The following is an 18,492-nucleotide window of genomic DNA, read 5'->3' as shown; positions in this document are numbered from 1 at the left end:
GTGTTAAGTGGCTCCTTGGTCCAGTTAATTGGACAATAATTTCCAAGTCCTTTGTGTTGGCTAAACAAGCCAAAGTCTGTGTTTTCCTTCATGCTACTTGGTGGAGGGCTCTCCTATGCTCTAGGCTTGGGCTAAATGGAGGCTTGACACGTTTGTACCTGCACCATCTGGACTGTCTCAGCCTCTGCTGCATCAAGAAAGAGATCACAGTTGGGACTGCCCAAATGCCAAGCAGTCCACATTGCTGCTGCCTTCACCCATTTTTCAGAGTAGTCCCAAGATTCCACTTCTCTACAGCAGGGCCAGAAAGTGCAGGGGAGCGTGTGGGGTGTGGGAGGACACATGTTCCCGACACGTCAGGGTCCTGCCCTGGCTGATGTCAAGGTAGTGAATGTGCACCAAGCTGGGGAAGAGAATAGGGAGGCCCCAGAGCCACCCTCCTCCCACCCCAGAGGAAGAACCCGCTCCTGCACTCAGGCCACTCTCAGGCTAGAGTTTTGAGTCGCTGGCTGATACAAACAAGGAGGTCTGGTGTCCCTGAAGTACTTCCACACCAAGCAATATGTCTAGACATGATCTAGAGGGAGCCTCATGGACAAAGCGATGGAAGGCTTTCCTGGGGTCTTTCCTGCTCCCAGCATCAACACGCTGTCCTGCATAGGCAAAATGTAAATGAGATGGATGGGCTTGTCTATCAAAGGGTTAAATGAGACAAAGAGTGATTCATCTTGAAAGAAATTAGTAAAGATATCATCTGGTAAAAATTCCTCTGCTAGCATTTTTTTCAAGGTATAAGTTTGTGCATGCAGTGACATTTCAAAGATGACGCTTTACCTATGGGCTGAGTTAGCCAGCTGTGTAAGGACGTGAGGCGAAGGTCTAGTTACTCAAAATGAAATTCAGCACCCCTCTGCAATAAGAAGCAGAACCCCTCCATCCCCAGGGTGTTTGCTTGCTGAATTTAGAGGGGCTTTTTACCCTTCCGCAGAAGCAAAACTTTTTGCCTTGCCCAAAAACTTTGGATTACGTAGACATTTTCTTGGGAGCCCAGAGCTGTTTCTAACATCATGTTGCCACAATCTAATTCTGTGTGCACTTCCCACTGGGTTGTAAGTCTCATGTGTTCACAGAGGAATCCTCAATGCTCAGCACGGTAGCTGGCAAGGGAGGGAACCACCAAATGTTCACAGAATAGCTTAGGTTCCGAGCATATGCTGATGCCTCCACCTAAGCTTTCATGCTGGGCAGCTGTCAACTTTCTGCCACAGCTGCCCTTCTTTACCCAGCAAAAGTCCAACTAAGTGTCATTTCAAAAGAACGATCAAGAGGCATTAAAGAGCTAGGCCACCCAAATACAGTGCTCAGCATTATGACCCATACACCATAGTGCGTTGCCAGGCTTTTCTGTGCCTCAGTTCTCTTATCTGCACAGTGAAGGTTCTAGTGGTTTCTGCCTGGCAAGTGTTTATGAAGACTAAACCAATATAAGAGCATCGGCCGGCAACAGTTGACCGGGACAGTGGTGTTGGCTGAAAGGCTGTGTCCTCTCTTTTTCCCCCTTCACTTTCCTGTGTCCCTACACACTTCACCAGCTTTCCTGCCAGTGCCTGTGGTGCTTTCTGTAGAGTGGATCCTTCCAAAACTGGTGTTTCCAGCCACTCGGGGCAGACTCTGCCTCTTAGGGAGTGTGAAGAGATCTGCAAGGACTCCAGGGTTCCAGGAGGACGTTCCAAGCCGAACAAAGCATTCTTCAGCGTAGCGTGTGGTGGTGCACACTTGTGATCCCAGAAATCAGGGAACTGAGGCATCAGGGTCATGAGTTTGAGGCCAACGTGGGTTAAATAGTGAGACTCTGTTGATGATGATGATGGTGATTCTGTAGTGAGTTAAGTCAGGGGAACAGACAAGCTCTATGCAGACAGACAGACAGACAGACAGACATCTGGAAAGTGTCAGGTGGCTCAGGCTTGTCTGTGTCCAGGGTCACTGACACTCCTGATTGGGTCCAGTAGATTGTGCAGTATGTGCAAAACAGCAGACAGGATAGGACCAAGTTGAACATGCTCCAGACTCAACAAACCAAGTCTGTCTGTCTGTCATCAGTGGGATCCTCAACTTCCAACTTGTAAAATGACAGAGTGCTGACCTTCATAGCCTCATAAGACAAAACCTCCTCTGCCTGCCTGACCCATGTGGATGCCTTCCCTCCCTGCCACTCCAAGGTTCTCACTGGTATGGATTCTCCTGCCTGCGTCTGGAGCGACAGGTATGAGGAAACAAAGGGCACATCCCACCAAAGGGCAGTCACTTTGTCATTCCCCTGCAGTTGCTTCTCTTCTGGATTTAATATTGATTCCACATCTGTGTGTCCAGCCTGTCTGTCTCACTGGTCACCTACAAGATGGTCTTTTCACCTCTCCACTGAGGCAGGAAGGAGGCTGCCAGGCTGCAGCCTTTCTCTGGATAGACAAGGGCATCTCCCCTCATCAACAACATACGCTATTTTTACCCTGAGCCCCAATGCTTTTTGCACATGTTCAGGGTGTCAGTTTGAGAGAGGAGACGTCTGTTTCCGGCAGTTTTATTTTCTTTTATATCAAACACCTCGTATCACCTCTTCATTTCAAGCAGCCCCATCTGGGAACTCTGCCATCCAACTGCAGGCAAGGGCTTGTTTTGGTTTGGTTTCTTACCGAGCGAGTGCCAGCTTCCTCTGTTGCCTGCACAGCTGTTTTCGGGTCTTCATAGCAGGTGTCTTCTGGAGCTGTAGAACTACCCCACTGGGAAAAGCTGTAGAGCTTCTCAAAGGACAAAAATCTCAGGCAGGATGCTTCTTGCCATTGAGAACCCATACACAGCAATGCATATCTTCTGAGTGCCTAAATACAAGAATATTCTGTATTTTAGCCTTTATCTCAAGGGAATCGGTGACCACATGGCAGTACTACTGGTGTCTAGCTTTCATTCCACCATATTTATTAAAGTCCAGAGGAACACAAAGTGAGCAGGCTGCATCCTGAGCAGCCCTCCGCCCTTTGGATATGGGGAGGGACAAGCATTGATCCCACACACACCCCTCAAGTCCCGAAGACTCCCTCAAAGGACGCACCTTTAAAACGCATTTGGATTGTCTCCTGCCCCTACCTGCCGCCCTATAAACAGACCAGTGCCGTTTGCCTCTCTGCTTACAGTGTAGCCTTCATGTGTCCTGGAGGGCCAGGGCCCTGCACCCTACACACACAGGAGTTCCTAATCACACACTAAGGGTGCCGTTTCTGTTTCTGTGCCTGGAGACGGATAGCAACTTTGTCAGCTCCTGACACAGGTGCGGAAGGGCAGAGGGCTCAGGCCCACAAGCCGTTGTGCCAAACCATTTCTCTAAGGCTGTTCTTTTCTGGTGTTGCAGCCACCACGCCAGCCCCTTCCTCCTGCCCCCCCTCCCCGCTCTCATTCCTCCCCAGGAAATACAAGTCTTTTATCAGCACCTGGGAGGAAAAGGGGGTTCAACCGCCCCACAGACACAATCCACGCATGTGATGCCAGCTCAGTCCTTAACTCAGCAACCTTAAGGCTTTATTTTAAATGTTTAAGAGTTTCTCAAAAAGAGAAATTCATGGGAGGGGGTGGCACGGGAAACCGTTTTCAATGGGACAGTCATTTTCAGAATGCAGACCCATGAATAATCCTCGCCTTTCTAAAATTTGAGTAAAAGTAAAATGCAGTGTCAGAAAGTTGTAGAGACAATAGTTCAACTTCCTACACACACACACACACACACAAACTACACGCAGTGTGGTGCACTGGAGGTCGGCTCCTTACAAATACACGAAGGAGTAAATGTTCACACTGTCGGTCAGCCGAGGCTCTGCTGGAAAAGGTACAAGAGGAACTGTGGAGATGGGTTAGTGGGAAGGAGCACTTGCCATACATGCATGAGGACCTGAGTTCGGATCCCCAGTGCCTCTGTAAAGATCTGGGTGTAGTTACTCATACCTGTAACCCCAGCACTGTGGCAGGCAGGGATGAGGGGTGGGGTGCAGACAGCATAACTGCTGTAGCCTGTTGTCCAGCCACTCTAGGTTAGGTTGAGTGAGAGAGCCTGTCTCAAGGAGACAGAGTGTGATAGAGCACTAGAGGCCCCCCTCCCTCCTCCGTATTTGCACACACGGGCCCATGGACTCACAATACACCACGGACACACAAACGATAATAGCAAATTGTTATAAGTATAATAGTTTAAAGACAGAAGATCCAGAACAAGAGCTTTTGCTGAGGGAAGAGGTTTACCTCATATAGCTTGGGAAGCTAGGGAAGGCAGAAGAGAAGCCTCACAGCTCTGACTGGACAACTAGGTGAATGTCATCTGCTATAGGCCCCGGGTCCTCATCGTAATTCAGGCAGCTCTAACAGAAACACTACAGCTGGTGGCACAAACAACAGTGTATCTCTCATGAGGCCTGAGGCTTGAAAGTCTCCTTCCCAACAATGCTCAATGTGCCAGGAGACTACCCTTGGTGAGGGGTCAGCTCTGTGTTTTCAGGTGGCCCCCTTCCCACCAGACCAACAGTTCTTAACCTATGGGTCGTGACTCCTCTGGGGTAGAATGGCCCTTTCACAGGGGTCACCGAGGACCATCAGAAATATCAACTATTTAGATTATGATTTGTAACAGTAGCAATATTGCGGTTATGAAGTAACAACGGACTAATTTTGTGGCTGAGGGGTCCCCACAACATGAGGAAATGCATTAAAGGGTCGCACTGTTAGGAAGGTTGGGAACCACTGGCCTACATCCTTCCTCAAGATCCCTCATATCACTTCTTCTCTTCATTGTGTGTGAGTGCATGTAACAGCACATGTGAAGGACATAGAACATCTTAGTGGAGTCAGTTCTCTCATTCCACCTTCACATGGCTTTCAGGGATAGAATGCAGCTCCCCTGGCGTGATCCATCTCCACTAGCCCCACTCTGTCTCTTCTTGTAAGGGCGCTAATCTCACTCCTAAGGGCCCCACCCTGATGAACTGACTAATTCTTGAAAGTCCTTACCTCCCAGTGCATCATACTCAGTCTACAGCAATGTAGAAAACAAACGCGCATGCACATACATTGTTTGCTTGTTAAATTCATACTGTCACATTGAATGTGTGTTTCTCAGTCAGACATTTGGCTCATGAGCCTGGCTGCATAATAAGTTACCGAAGCTTCTTATAGTGGCCATGCCCAGATGCACACCTTAGGAATTAAACTATAAGGCTGGAGTTGGAGTGTGTGTGTGTGTGTGTGTGTGTGTGTGTGTGTGTGTGTGTGTGGTGTGTTTCACAAACTCATGGCTATCCCATCCTGCTTCAAGGTTGAGAAAATGGTTGTGCAGAATCTTTGTTGGGTATAGCTGAGCTGGAAAACTCTGCTTTGATCTCCTTAAGAGAAATCCAAAAAGATGGACTGAGGTCCCTTCCCTACCTTCTCTTGACACTTGAGCTTGCTAGTGAAGGAACTATTCCTAACTGCTGGGTCATTTTTGTCAATACTCTGGGTGACTTAAATTCTCATGACCAAGATCTCAGGAATCGGCCGGTGGGAGGACATCAGAAGACTGTATCAGATCTTGACTTCCTGACTTTGGGCTCCTGACGGTCCTTGTCTATGAGGGCCTAACAGGCTCCGCCAGGCGGCGACTCATGGTGCCACAAGCTCTGGTCCACTTGAAGCCACAACGGGAGCAGCTCAGAGTCACCATTGGGCTCACTTCCTACTTGGTGTTCTGCCTTCTGCCTTCGAGCTGGGTCCTGTCACGCCTGGAGAGCTGCAGGAAGCGGGAACGGAGGGAGCTGTCCTCCCCTCATCCTGTGACTAGACCACTCTTGCCAGGCCACCTTGATCATGTGTCCTGCATTCCCGGCTGGCCTTCCCTGGGATCGTGGTATTCAATCCAGTCACCTCTTCTGCAATCATGACCTCTAGAAGTCTCCATGGTGACAACTGGGGCCACATGTCTGTTCTGCTTGGTGGGGTCCCCCTGTAACAATAACGTCTATTTAAACCTTGAAAAAGAAGGAGGAGGAGGAGGTGGAGGAGTTGGTGCCAGCCATGTATAAAACGATGTGACAAGGACAGATAACTGCTCATATCTAAGCACCACACTGGGATAGAAATCTGAAGGATATCACATCTCCTGGAGTCACTCAAGCAGAAAAAGGGAAGTCACTCAATGGATTGGTTGCAATCATTCTATTGGGCTGAAAAGACAAGGTTAGCTGTTTCCACAGGGGGAAAAAAAAAAAGAAAAGCAGCACCCTCTATAGACAAAAGAGAAGCTCACATTTTCTCTGTGCACATCAGCTGAAGTTAGTGATTTTGCTTTCTCTGACACACAAGCTTGCAAATACTCAGGTGCATCCATCCACATGCCTCTATGCACATAAACACACACACACACACGTACACATACACATGGGCACACAGGCACACACAAAGGCAGTGCAAGCAAGGACTTCATTAACAGTACCAACCAGGTCTTAGCTTGTTGGGCAGAGCACGAATGCCAGCTTCCAGGAAGCAAATTCAGAAAACGAACCATCGGCAGTGGCGAGAGCATGCCTTTTACCTGCCAAGTAGAGCAATAGCATACAGTCTATAGCATGGCAGCTTCCTGATCTGGCCGGACTTTCCCTCTGTTGCTCTGGCAGGGGGGTTCTCCTTGTCACCACTTGGGGTCAGCATTTCTACCTTAGAAGGCTTTAGGCTTGTCCACCTGAAGGAAAAAATCTGATAATTTTAACAGGGATGAACCGACTTTAGGAAGGTCCGGCATCCTACTTTTTTTTAATGTTCCCTACTTCACATTCTGTTTGTGTTCCCCTGTGTGCAGGAAGCATCCATTTTACTTGCAAAGGCTGACACCACGCTTGTACCATTCATTCTAAATTATTTAGAAGAAATAATTTGATGGTTTCATACGATGAATTTTAGTTGTTTCCACCCACAATCTGTTGGGCCAGCATGTTTTATGTGTGAGTGTGTGGGGAGGCTGTGAAGGCCGTGTGTGGGTGTGCTTCCGTGTGGAGGCCGTAGGACAAACTTCAGATTTCAGCTCTCCCTTGTACGGAGTTTGCCAAGCCAAGTAGGCAGGTCGGCTGGCACGAGCCACAGGAACCTGCCTTCCTCTGTGCCATAGCCCAACACCTAAATTAGAAGCACATTATGTATGGGTTATGGAACTCCAACTCAGTCTCCCTGCTTCCAAGATCACCAGCTGAGCTGTCCCCAGAGCCCTTACTGTGTGAATAGCAGGACTGTAGCTCTGAAGGTCACAACACAGGTGCCATGTCCTCCCGAGCACTGGGGAGTCCAGATGCCAGATAAGGCCTGGAAGCAGCCACACTGTAGAAAAAGAAGCCTGTCCTAGCCTTCAGCCTGGCCCTGCCGTTTGGCAGCCGGGCAGCCCCAGGTAAGACATTTTAACTCCCTTCCAGCTGCAACTCCTTGTCCACACAACACGCATAGTAAGCACGTCCCTTCTACCTGATTTTGAAAATTAAAGGTGTCGAGTGGCGAGATCGGCAAAATGGCCATTAAACATTTGTTCTCATCCGTGAAACAACACGTGTGCAACACTGAGTGGACCCTAACCTAAACAGTGGCCTTTGACAGGTCTCTGGGGGTTCACCAACCCAGCGGTTACACAGCTTTGAGGGGGGCTGTTGGTAATAGGAAGGGCTGATGCTTATGCATAGTGCCTCCTTCTCTCCCTCTTAGTTCTGCTACAAACCCCGAAACTGCTCTTTAAATTTTTTCACTTAAAATCTTAATGATGTTACTTGTACTCATGATCACTAACTGAAGGCTTGTGTGATGTGTAGGCAGGTAGCCATCTGTCCCTTCTGCTAGTGCTAAGGGAATGACTCCTTTTGGTAGAGTCCTGAGGAATGCTGGCTTTTATCTAAGTGCCAGGAATCCTCCCTATTTGAACTGCAGTTTGGAGTTTGAGGGAATTAGAGTTTCCTTCGGACGTGACAAAAACAAAAATTAGTTTTCTCCCTGTGTTTTGGTTGCTAACATTTGCTCTAATGTGTCCTTTGCCTTAAAAAAAAGTGTGAATGTGTATGTGTGTGTTATGCATGTGTGTGCATATGAGTGAGCACACACTTTCTGTGTCTCTCTGTGTGTGTGCACTTTCCATGTTTTTTTTGTTTTTGTTGTTGTTTGTTTGTTTGTTTGTTTGTTTGAGACGGGTCTCGTTGAGCCTGGAGATGGTTCCTTCAGCTGGGCTGTCTGTCCAGCAAGCCCCTGACATCCTCCTGTCTATACCTCCCTCCCCCAACCAGTGCTGGGGTTACAGGTGCACATATCCCCACCTCTGACTTTTTTGTGAATTTCTGGGGATCTGAATTCAGGTCTTCTTGCTTGCACGATAAGCACTTTGGTCCACTGAGCCATCTCCCTAGCCCTCCTTGGATGCTTAACATGGTTAGCAGTGTTACTTTGTAGATATTTTATGGTGTCGAGGCTTTCCATCACACGTAGCTCTTTTCCATTCAGAGATTATAAACAGGGTCTGGAATCCTATATTCTCTCATGTATTTTTATAATTTTATTTTCATATTTAAATCATCAACCCTCTGAATCTATTTTTATGAACAAAGTATGATTTTGGACCTGAGTTTCTCTTCCTCTCAAGAGCTTCCTGGCTGTCCTAGATTCTTTTATCAAATAATCTGTCTTTTCTCCCCTGGCCTGAAACCTCCTTAGATTTTGAAAGAATCAGCATAGGTCAATGACTTCTAAATTTGGCAGCAGAAAGCTCTGTGAGGTCAGAACTTCAGATGGGGCTTATGGCCCCAGTTGTGCCCCTCGTCATTTAGAGAAAGAGAAATAAATGTGCGCTGAGCTGAAGCTACCTCCACTTCAATAAACAGATGTGTGGGAGAGTGGAAAGAACACGGTCCCCAAATCAGAACACTCCCCCTTCTCCTGTTCACTAATTGTGAGCAAGACACACAACTGCTCAGAGCTTGTTTTTCCTCTGTGCAAATATATATATATATTATTATAAATATATATATATATATATATATATTAGCCACTGTGCCATACAGGGATCTGACATTCTAGGGCATTAGTGGCTGTGAAAAGGCTTTATAAATTGTGGGGGCCTGGCTTCTATAGGCAACACAACTCAACACAACTCAGATTTGTGAATGTTTAAATGTGTCTAGCTTTAGGATTTCTCTAGAGCTGGTCAGCTTGCTGGTAAAAATCCTGGGTCTGTGGTGTTTAGCGGGATCTTGTTAGACAGCATCTGGTCAGGGAAATGGTAGGAAGAAGAGGAATGACAGAGAAGTTCAGTGTTATCTGCCTGGCAGAGGAGTAAAATATAGAATGAAGTTCACAGCCTCACATGATAGTTTTCCATCTATCTATCTATCTATCTATCTATCTATCTATCTATCTATCTACCTACCTATTGAGACAGGGTTTCTCTGTGTAGCCCTGGCTGTCCTGGAACTCACTCTGTAGACTAGGCTGGCCTCGAATTCACAGAGGTCTGTCTACCTCTGCCTCCCAGGTACCATGATTAAAGGTGTGGACCACTCAGATTCTAGGATTTTTTTAAATGTTCTGCTCTATGAGTCAGAGCAGTTTCATTGGCAGTGCAGAAGCAGGTGTGTGGTGGTGGGATCACATTTCCGCCTCTCGTTATTACTCACTTAACCCCACTTCACCCCAGGGATTGTGAGGATAACATTTCTGGTGCTCATCTAAGTCTTCCCGGGGGTTCCTGACAGCTCATGCTTGCTCCAGGGAGCACAGGGTACTGGGCCTGGTCCGTCCTGTTGGGACCTGCAGCCCAAATGGGACATCACACTTCCCCACCCCAAAGACTAATAGGAAAATGCTGAGATCTTGTCAACTCAGCCAGGAGGCCGTGGGAAGGTCATCCTGTTATCCTAAGGGGAAAGCACAGGGTCCGGGAGGATAGCATGTAGAAGAGCACACTGGACACACTGGATAATGGCTTCAGGAAAAGGTCCGTAGGGAGGGGCTGTTGGCGCCATGTCCGGCCACAAAGGTGGAGAAAAGAAGCCCCTGAAACAGCCCAAGAAGCATGCCAAGGAGATGGACGAGGAGGATAAGGCTTTCAAGCAGAAACAGAAAGAGGAGCAGAAGACATTCAAAGAGCTAAAAGCCAAGGCCGCGGGGAAGGGGCCCCTGGCCACAGGTGGAATTAAGAAATGTGGCAAAAAGTAAGCTGTTCCTCACGTACGAGGTGATGGTGACCCTCTTCCATTCCTATTCAAACATCTGGATCCCCTACCATAGCATCTTTGCCACTCACAGCTAGAATGAAGTGTTATCTTAGAGCCTATTGTACATTGTACTTTTGTAATAATAATAATAAAAAACATGGTCCACAGGACCAGGACAAAGAGAAACTACAGGGCTGTTGATGAAGAACAATGCCTCAGTGATTTCATTAGTTGGAACCTGAGAAACCTGTTCTTCAGAGTTCCCTCAGCTGGGAACCTGGCTTTATCAGGTTTTCCATCAGTGCAGCCACCAGTTAAGTCACTTGCTGGCTAATGTTGATCAGGCCCCGAAAGTACAGAGGCCCTCCACATTCTTTGTTGTAAACCCCTCCGGCCCCAGGAGAAATTGATGACCGACAACATTCCTCCGCAGTTAGCACATTTTAGATTAGTATCATTTATTAAGTTCTAAAACCTTGAAAACTGGTCACCCAAAGCACTCTAGCCATTGGTCCAGGTGTTGTGACAAATGACAAATTTTCTCTGGGCCAGTCAGTCATCAACAAGAGGACCCTTCAGAGAGAATTAGGAACCACATGGGGTGTTTACACTTTCGGGGGGAGTGGGTCCATATTACTTCATGCAATGAAAAAAAAAGTTATTTCAATGCAAAATTTTCATCAATCCTATTCCAGTCTAATTAGAGAAATGTACACGTGAAGGCTGGCTGGGGTGGGATGGTCACCTGCGGTCACCCAGTGCTCAACACTCGGGAGACTCACACTCGGGGCCTTACAACGTACGTAGTCAGTCCGGTTCACTGGATGACAGATCATGCTCAGCAGCACAGACAAGCCAGGTATGGTGGGGCACTAAGTTCCAGCATTCAGGAGAGAAAGGCAGATCTCTGAAAACACAAGGACAGCCTGGTCTACATGGGAGAGTTTCAGGTATGTAATGAAACACATTCTCAGAAAAGAAGATGGGGGCAGACTAGGAGAGGGAAGAAAAGAAAAAAAAAATTAAAAAAAAACAAAAACAAAACAAAACCAACAGCTTATAACCAGGCTGAGGGACATGTGTATAGTCTCAGCACTCAGAAGATTGGGGCCAAAAGACCACCACAAGTTCTAGGCCAGCGAAGGCTACACAGTGAAACTGTGTCTCAACAATTAAAATTAAATGTGGTTTAAAAAAGGAAACAAGGAACCAGGGTCTGGAAAGACGGCTCAGTGGTTAAGAGCACATACTGCTCTTTGAGGGTTTCCAGCATTCACATCAGGCAGCTCCCAACTACCTTAACTTCAGCTCCAGGGGCTCTGACGTGCTCTTCTGGCCTCCTCACATACCTGCACCTACATGCACACACAACAAATAGACACACATACACATAACTAAAAAAATAAAGTAAATATAAAAGTCAAAGTCAAGAAGATAAAAAGGGAAATAGCAATCAGTATCTACAGGGAGAGTTGCTTTACCGTGCTAATGATGTACAGACACAAAGTATGCATTTCAGATAAACAGCAGTGAATAGGTGGTTTTGAAAGGAAAAAAATAACTATAGTTAAGTTGGTTTGGGAGCATTCTCACCGTGTTACACTGCCTAGTTAGAGGAACAGAAAGAGAGAGAGAGATTGAGGAGAGAAGACTGGTCAAGGGTGTAGGAGAGAAACCGAGTGAGCAGGAGGTGAGAGGGTAAACTGAAGTCAGCACCAAGCTTAAATGTCTTCTTTTGATGGAAAGAAAAAAAAAAAGGTCATTTCTGGTGCTTGTATTATCTGTGGATAATGAACATACTGGCAGGACACAGTACGTGCTCTCTTCATTGTGTGGCTATCATTTATTTTTCTATTTGTATCAAATTTATTTAGTGTGTGTTCATGCGTGTGCATGTGTTCATGTGCACACACAAATAGAGGTCAGAGGACAGTTTGCTGGAGTCAGTTCTCTTCTACTTTGTGGGTTCTAGGGATTAAACTCAGGTCATCAGACTCAGCAGCAAGAACCTTTAACACTGAGGCCCTATTATCTGGGTTTAAATGTTTTCTGGTCTGTGCTTGTTTTGAGCCAAACTAGAAACCTCATCACTATTACGCTTTGGGAGGCTGAACTCAAGGTAAAACCCATGTCTTTGATCTCCAGTTTCTTGGGGTACATGGCAGATTGCCTTGATTTCTAATGATAACATTAAAAAACAAAACAAAATAAGAAACTTCTTTTATTATACTGCTGTGCAAGTAGAAATATGTCCTTTTAAACCCTCAATATTGCTAGGTAATTAACTTTCCCCATTGTAGTAATTTATTCCACCAAGTAGTTTTTGAATTACATAGATATTTAAATTATATATATTATATTATATAGATATGATTTTCTTGTTTTAATGAGAGTATAGTCACAGTCAGTCACTCTGAAAAGGCAGCACCCAGAGTCCGTCTATATTTAGAAATTTTAACACGCACACACATGCACCCACGCATGCATGCACTGGCACACACACACGAAAACACTTCTGTAGCACTGGAGTGTGTAAAACATTACGGGAAGTTCACTGTAGTTGAGTTCAATCATTTACTTATAGGTTGGTTGTGAAGCACTTGAAAGTACTTTGTTCCCAGGGAAGCAAAGCTATAAATGGTGTTTTGGTCCCCAGGCTCAAAAGACTGTTGCAAAAGTGTTTGCCTTTGCGATGAAAATAGAAAAGAAAACAACGGTAACACAGTGGTGGAGGACGAGAGGAAAGCTAACAATGTCAACCTGTTGGCCTTGAACCCTCCAGCACCACGGATTCCAGTACAGCAGCATGGAGAGACCCAAAAGGCCCAGGCCCTTTGTAAGCTCAGTTGAAAGCCTGTGTGTTCTTCAAGGGCACCAAGTAGTGCTTTTGTGATGCTACGTTCTGGTTTTGTCTTTCCTGCTGAGCACAGAAAGAAGACAAGAGAGGAAGGGCATCTTGAGATGCCCAGAGAGCTCAGAAAGAAGGGGTAGGAACATGGAGAGAGACACTGAGTGGCCTTTATCGCTGTCACTCAGTCTTGCCCCGCGAACACCAACTGTCTGTCCCACACGCGCCTCTTGTGTGTGGGCTCCTGAAGCTCCAGCTCACATAGCCTCCATTCTGGGGAGCTGTCCCATTTTCCTGGCTTCCCCCCTAGCTAGCAGACTAGAAAAGCACACACCATGCCATTTCATAATTGTTTGCTTAAATATGTTCCCTTCACTTGCCTAGGAAACTCCTCAAAGGAAGAGAGAATTTGAATTAATTTTTAAAAAAGGATTTCAGGGACCTACTTAACACAGGATGTATGTCTCATTTGTCGAAGTTGACACCAAACTATGAGTAAAAACCAGGACTGGGGTGAAAATGAGAGAAGACATTGCCCCTCCGAAGGGAAGGCTCAAGACAGGGAAGGAAGGAGTCAAACTCCCACTTGACAAATGATGGTTGTTACACTGTGAGGTCTCCCCTGTCGCCATGCCGTCCTATCGACAAGTCTTGGTGTTTGTATGGGAATAACTTGGCAGATCTGGGTGAGTCTCTGACCTGGCTACACAAGGGAGGACAAAGTGGCTGTCCACAGCCTCCATGTTTAGTTCAGAGATGGAAATGTGACCTAAGTTTGTCCAAAACAAACAAACAAACAAACAAAAACAAAACAAAAGCCACCATTTCCCCCAAATTCTGGTGTTTAGACAAAAGCCAGTCCCCCTCCACCAAAGAAGCCATTTTCCTTACCTCTAGTAGAAGGGACAAATGGCCATCTGTCAGCATTCCAAAATGCATGCTAGCCTCCAGGCTCCCTTAGTACCACAAGTACCCAGCTCTTCTGACCTCCTCCCACCATAAACTTCTCCAGCTCATGGGCTTCCCTCCCTCTAGCTTCTCACTCTCTTTATAACCCTCTTATGTTGACTATGTTCTCCCTTGATCCTCTTTTTTCCCCTCTCTTGGTCCACTGCTTCTCTCTTGGCCAGGCCCAGTATCCTGGGCATGTCTAGTGTACCACTTTCTCTCTCTTCTCTAGACTCTTCCAGATGCCTCTGGCCATTCTCCTCCTCATATCTACAATTAAAAAACAAAACAATCTTTCCCTTAACCATACCATGGAGTGGTCACGTCATCAGTGTACATGGTATGTGATCAGGCTAAATCTTCCGACATCTGAGGATGCATCTCCATCCTGTTGAACTGAACTGAGAAGCTGGAAGCCTGTGGCACATCCAGAGGGATGGTATGGTGGTAAATATTCAACCCTTGCTTCTTGAGGGGGGAAAAGTTCTTGGCTTATAGCATTGGCCTCTTCCTAGAATGGAAAATCCTTCTACCACAGTTGGTTAGAGGCTCCATTACGATGTCCCTCACCTAGAGATAAACATAGAAGACATGACCTAGTCTCAAAAGCATCCATGATAGACATTTAACTAGGAAGAGAAGAGTTAAGTGGATTTGTTACATTCATCTTTCAAAAATTTAATTTTAATCTCATATATATTGTTTTTCAAATCTTTTTCAAGAATTACTAAGTACAGGTTCACAAATTCTCTAAAAGTTGACATTTGTCTCTGAATAATTGGTATGAGCTGGATCCAGTCACTCAATGAACAAGAGCCGTCTGACCATCTTGGAGGAAGGTGCTAAGCAAGTGGTTCAAAATAAGAGAGACATGATCCTAAGCATGATGCTTGGGCTTAGAGGTAATTTGTGAATTTTTCATTTTTCTTTAAGTACACAGTCACTTTAAGAATCCTGAGATTCAAATACACTTTAAGAAGTTCCTGTCAGGTTCAGTGGAGAGCATCAGCTGCTCTTCCAGAAGACCCAGGTTCAATTCCCAGCACCCACATGGCAGCTCACAACTGTCTTTAATTCCAGTTTCAGAGGATCTGACACCCTCACACAGACATACATGCAGGCAAAACTCCAACAAAGATGAAATTTAAAAAATAAACAAATAAATAAATAAGTTCCTATTAATTGCCAGTCCTTTATCAACACACTAAAACGCTTTGACAAACCTGAATAGGATCACTTTTTAAAAATTATTTTAAAGACTTGAGTTGGCATCTCACACTTGCTTTAATTTGGATTTCTTTGGTTTAGTAAGGTTGTGTACTTGTTTATGTAACTTTGTTTGCCATCTGTTCACTTTTCTATGGGGTCTAACCATTTACTTCCGGATTTGGAAAATCTCTTTATACTTTACATTACAGGGCATCGTCAAAGGTCTTTTTCTGTGAAGGAGCTTGTTTCTTCTTAGTTGGAGGGTCCTCTTGTTTATAAAGGAGCAAAATGGGCAGTCTGTGAGAAGGACGATGGCCCATCTTATCTTCTCATTCCAACTTCAAGACTGCTGAAGTTTATAGTCTATCAATATTCAGTTGGTTATTGCAAGAGGGAATTTAAATTCTCCCCCTGGGACAGTTTGAGGCCAGGATAGAACACCTTTCATAAGCCAACTCACTCTGAGGGCCTACATTGCTAGGCAAGTAACATTAAGCCACATACAAAACTCTCCTCATAAACAAGTGGCTTCCTTGTTCCTTGTCTAGGTTGGGAGTGAGTTGGTCTTAGTCCTGTCTTGTTTTGTTCTAGTTTGAGGTCTTTATCTATTTTCGGCTTTTTCAGGGGCCAGAGGGATTGCTCAGCTGTTTAGAACACTTAGTGCTCTTCCAGAGGACCTAAGTTAAGTTCCCAGAACCCACATGGTAGCTTACTAACATCAGTAATTTCAGTTCTGGAAGATTTAACAGCCTCTTCTGGCATCTGATCAGGAATGCATGGGGTGCACATACGTGAATGTAGACAAAACACTCACATACATAAAAATAAGTAAGTAAGTAAATAGATAAAAAATAGATGTTGGCCAGTCAGTTTATTCTCTGGGCCTTGGTTTCTTGATCTCAGATTTGTAGGTTAAAAATATACAATACTATGCAGTATTTGGGACATGCTTTCTTTAAAAAAAAAAAAAAGTTATCCATTTTGTTTATCTAAAACTGAACTGAACATCCTTTATCTGCTAAATCTGACTGAACACAAGAACAAGAAAATCAGGGTACTCTGACTAGTGAGTAGATGTGGTCCCAAGTCTAGGGAGTTCATGAGAAGAACATTCTGGCATCATGGTGAAGAAGATGCTGGTGAGGTCAGCACTGATTTAATCAGGGACTGTAGGGGACTAGAGATACAGTTAGAAGGTAACCAAGACACAAAAGTAGAATCAGAGACCTGAAAACCATAGCATTGGAGTTAGTGATGGGGATAGGCACTAGAAAAAACAAAGCTTGATTCCCCAGTCTCTTCCTTGTGTAGAGATGGACAAGGCTTTCTCATGGAATGTCTGCTTTGGTTACTAGTGTTACTGGACTTAGGGTCACACCCTGTGCCCCAATGAGCCAGCTTTGGTCACCCATCCTTGATAAACTAATTAAAGCAGCCAAATTAATGGTGAAAGCAAGAATAAAAAAAATGCATTCAATGTGGCCATACTGGGAAGGGAGACAAAGGGGCCTGATGACCCACCCAAGTCCATCTGCAGGGTTCTGATGTGGGGTTAAAGTTTAAGCAGAGGATCAGAGCTATGCATAGCTCAGAAGCCCTCAGTCCAGGTGTGGTCCCGCCCACCACTGACCTTTCTGGAAGGTATGATGACTAGTTGTAAATCTCTTTCCTGGAGAAAAGTTCCCTTCTGGCTGGTCCATATCTAGGTCTTTTCCTCTCCCAGCATGAGATCCTTGAGAGAAATTCTACCTTCTTGGGATCCATTGTTTCAATAGTCTGATAGTCAGGTGGGAGATAAAGGTGATTTTACAATGTCTTCATCTTTGGCAGGCCAGCTAGACTAACACTGACTTCCTGGACTCATTCTGAGATGGACAGATTACACTGTTCTCGGGCTCAGTTTGGAGACTGGTTTTCCTGGCCACACAGTTCCCATTGTTGTAAATGATTAAGATTTCAAACTGGGTGGTTGCTGGCACAGACTCTTAACCCCAGCATTCAGGAGGCAGAGTCAGGTGGATCTCTGTGTGTTTGAGGCCAGTGTGGCCTGCAGAGCAAGTTCCAGGACAGCCTGGGCTACACAAAGGATTCCAATCACTGCCTGAGTTAGAACACTTTAAGTCCATCAGCACCTGCTACCCAAAAATGGCCTAAGAAGGATCTTAGGCCACTCAAATTATATCTGACTAACAGTTGCTAACATCACCTTAATTGTTAATATCACTTAATAGCCAGATCACAATAAAATTTCTGACACAGATGTTCTCTATAGCTGATTTCCTCAAACCCGCATCCAGTTAGGTTCATGCATTGATTGTACTTAATTGTCTTGGCTCTTGAACCTGGTTTAACTTGGAACATTTTCTCTTATTTTCTTCTCTTCCTTTCCTCCAGCCCTCTTTTTTCCTTACTTCTTTTTTTTTTTCTTTCAAGACTAAGTGTTTGCCTGGAAGAATTTCTACATCTGGATGTTTTGAAAAACAAACAAACAAACAAACAAACACCATTATTGTTTCATTGTAGTGCTACAACTTTTTCTTCTATACTCTTTACTTCATAGGGATCTCATGTCCCCATTTGTCTGACATTTTGCCTATCCACTGTGGTCCTAGCACACTTGTTAATTACAACCCTTGCCCTCTCCCAATGCCCTCATTAGGACTATTAACTATGGGTGTACTCCATGTAAACTGAAGAGTTTGAAAGTTAACCAGTCAGAGAGGGGGTCCTCTACTTGGCTTTTTTTTTCCCATCAGGAAGCATTGTGGGCAGTGCTTGGACCATCAGATCTCAGCTCTGTAAACCTTGGCTCTGCAACTGGCCAGTAGCCTGGGGGGTGAGACTTTGATGCTGTGCTGTCTTCCAGGAATGTGGTGTCCTCCAAAATATCTCATCTACTGGCTTTGGCATTAACTGATGGTCCTTAACTTCATCTGTTTTTCAGTGGAGATTGTGCAATGGTGGTTTTACTGGAGAGTGAATCCAAGGCCTTCATGTATGCTAGGCATGCATTCTACTACTGAGTCTTAATCCTTAGTCCCCTCTTCTTCCTCCCCCCTTCCTTTCATTATTTTTATTCTCCTTTTAAAATTCTTCTAGAAATTTATTTATTTTATCTATGTGAGTATTTGTGTGTGTGTGTGTGTGTGTGTGTACACCATACGTGTCCATGGCTTTCAGAAGCCAAAAGAGGACATCACACCCTTTGATGTGAGCCAGTGTGCTGGGAAGCCAACC

The 18,492-nt window shown here is 45.3% G+C and overlaps 2 protein-coding genes across 2 annotated transcripts; both read left to right on the top strand.

The window, feature by feature from the left end:
• Positions 1 to 5,615: 5,615 nt before the first annotated feature.
• On the top strand, positions 5,616 to 5,957 carry LOC110546301 (cytochrome c oxidase subunit 8A, mitochondrial-like; the record flags this gene model as incomplete). Its single annotated transcript, XM_021633046.1, has 1 exon — positions 5,616 to 5,957. A coding segment is annotated over one exon (342 nt), but the record flags the coding sequence as incomplete, so codon positions are not given.
• A 4,099-nt stretch (positions 5,958 to 10,056) lies between these two features.
• On the top strand, positions 10,057 to 10,251 carry LOC110546302 (translation machinery-associated protein 7-like). The gene has a single exon (XM_060367992.1). It carries the CDS (start codon positions 10,057 to 10,059, stop codon positions 10,249 to 10,251), a length of 195 nt encoding a protein of 64 aa, XP_060223975.1.
• Positions 10,252 to 18,492: the final 8,241 nt, after the last annotated feature.

This window comes from Meriones unguiculatus, chromosome 1, assembly GCF_030254825.1.
Source record: "Meriones unguiculatus strain TT.TT164.6M chromosome 1, Bangor_MerUng_6.1, whole genome shotgun sequence".
NCBI lineage: Eukaryota > Metazoa > Chordata > Mammalia > Rodentia > Muridae > Meriones > Meriones unguiculatus.
The sequence above is the reverse complement of the archived record's forward strand: the minus strand, read 5'-3'. Positions and strand labels throughout refer to the sequence as shown.

Coding starts and splice junctions, on each gene's coding strand:
- LOC110546302 (XM_060367992.1), top strand. CDS start 10,057: ATGTCCGGCCACAAAGGTGGAGAAAAGAAGCCCCTGAAACAGCCCAAG.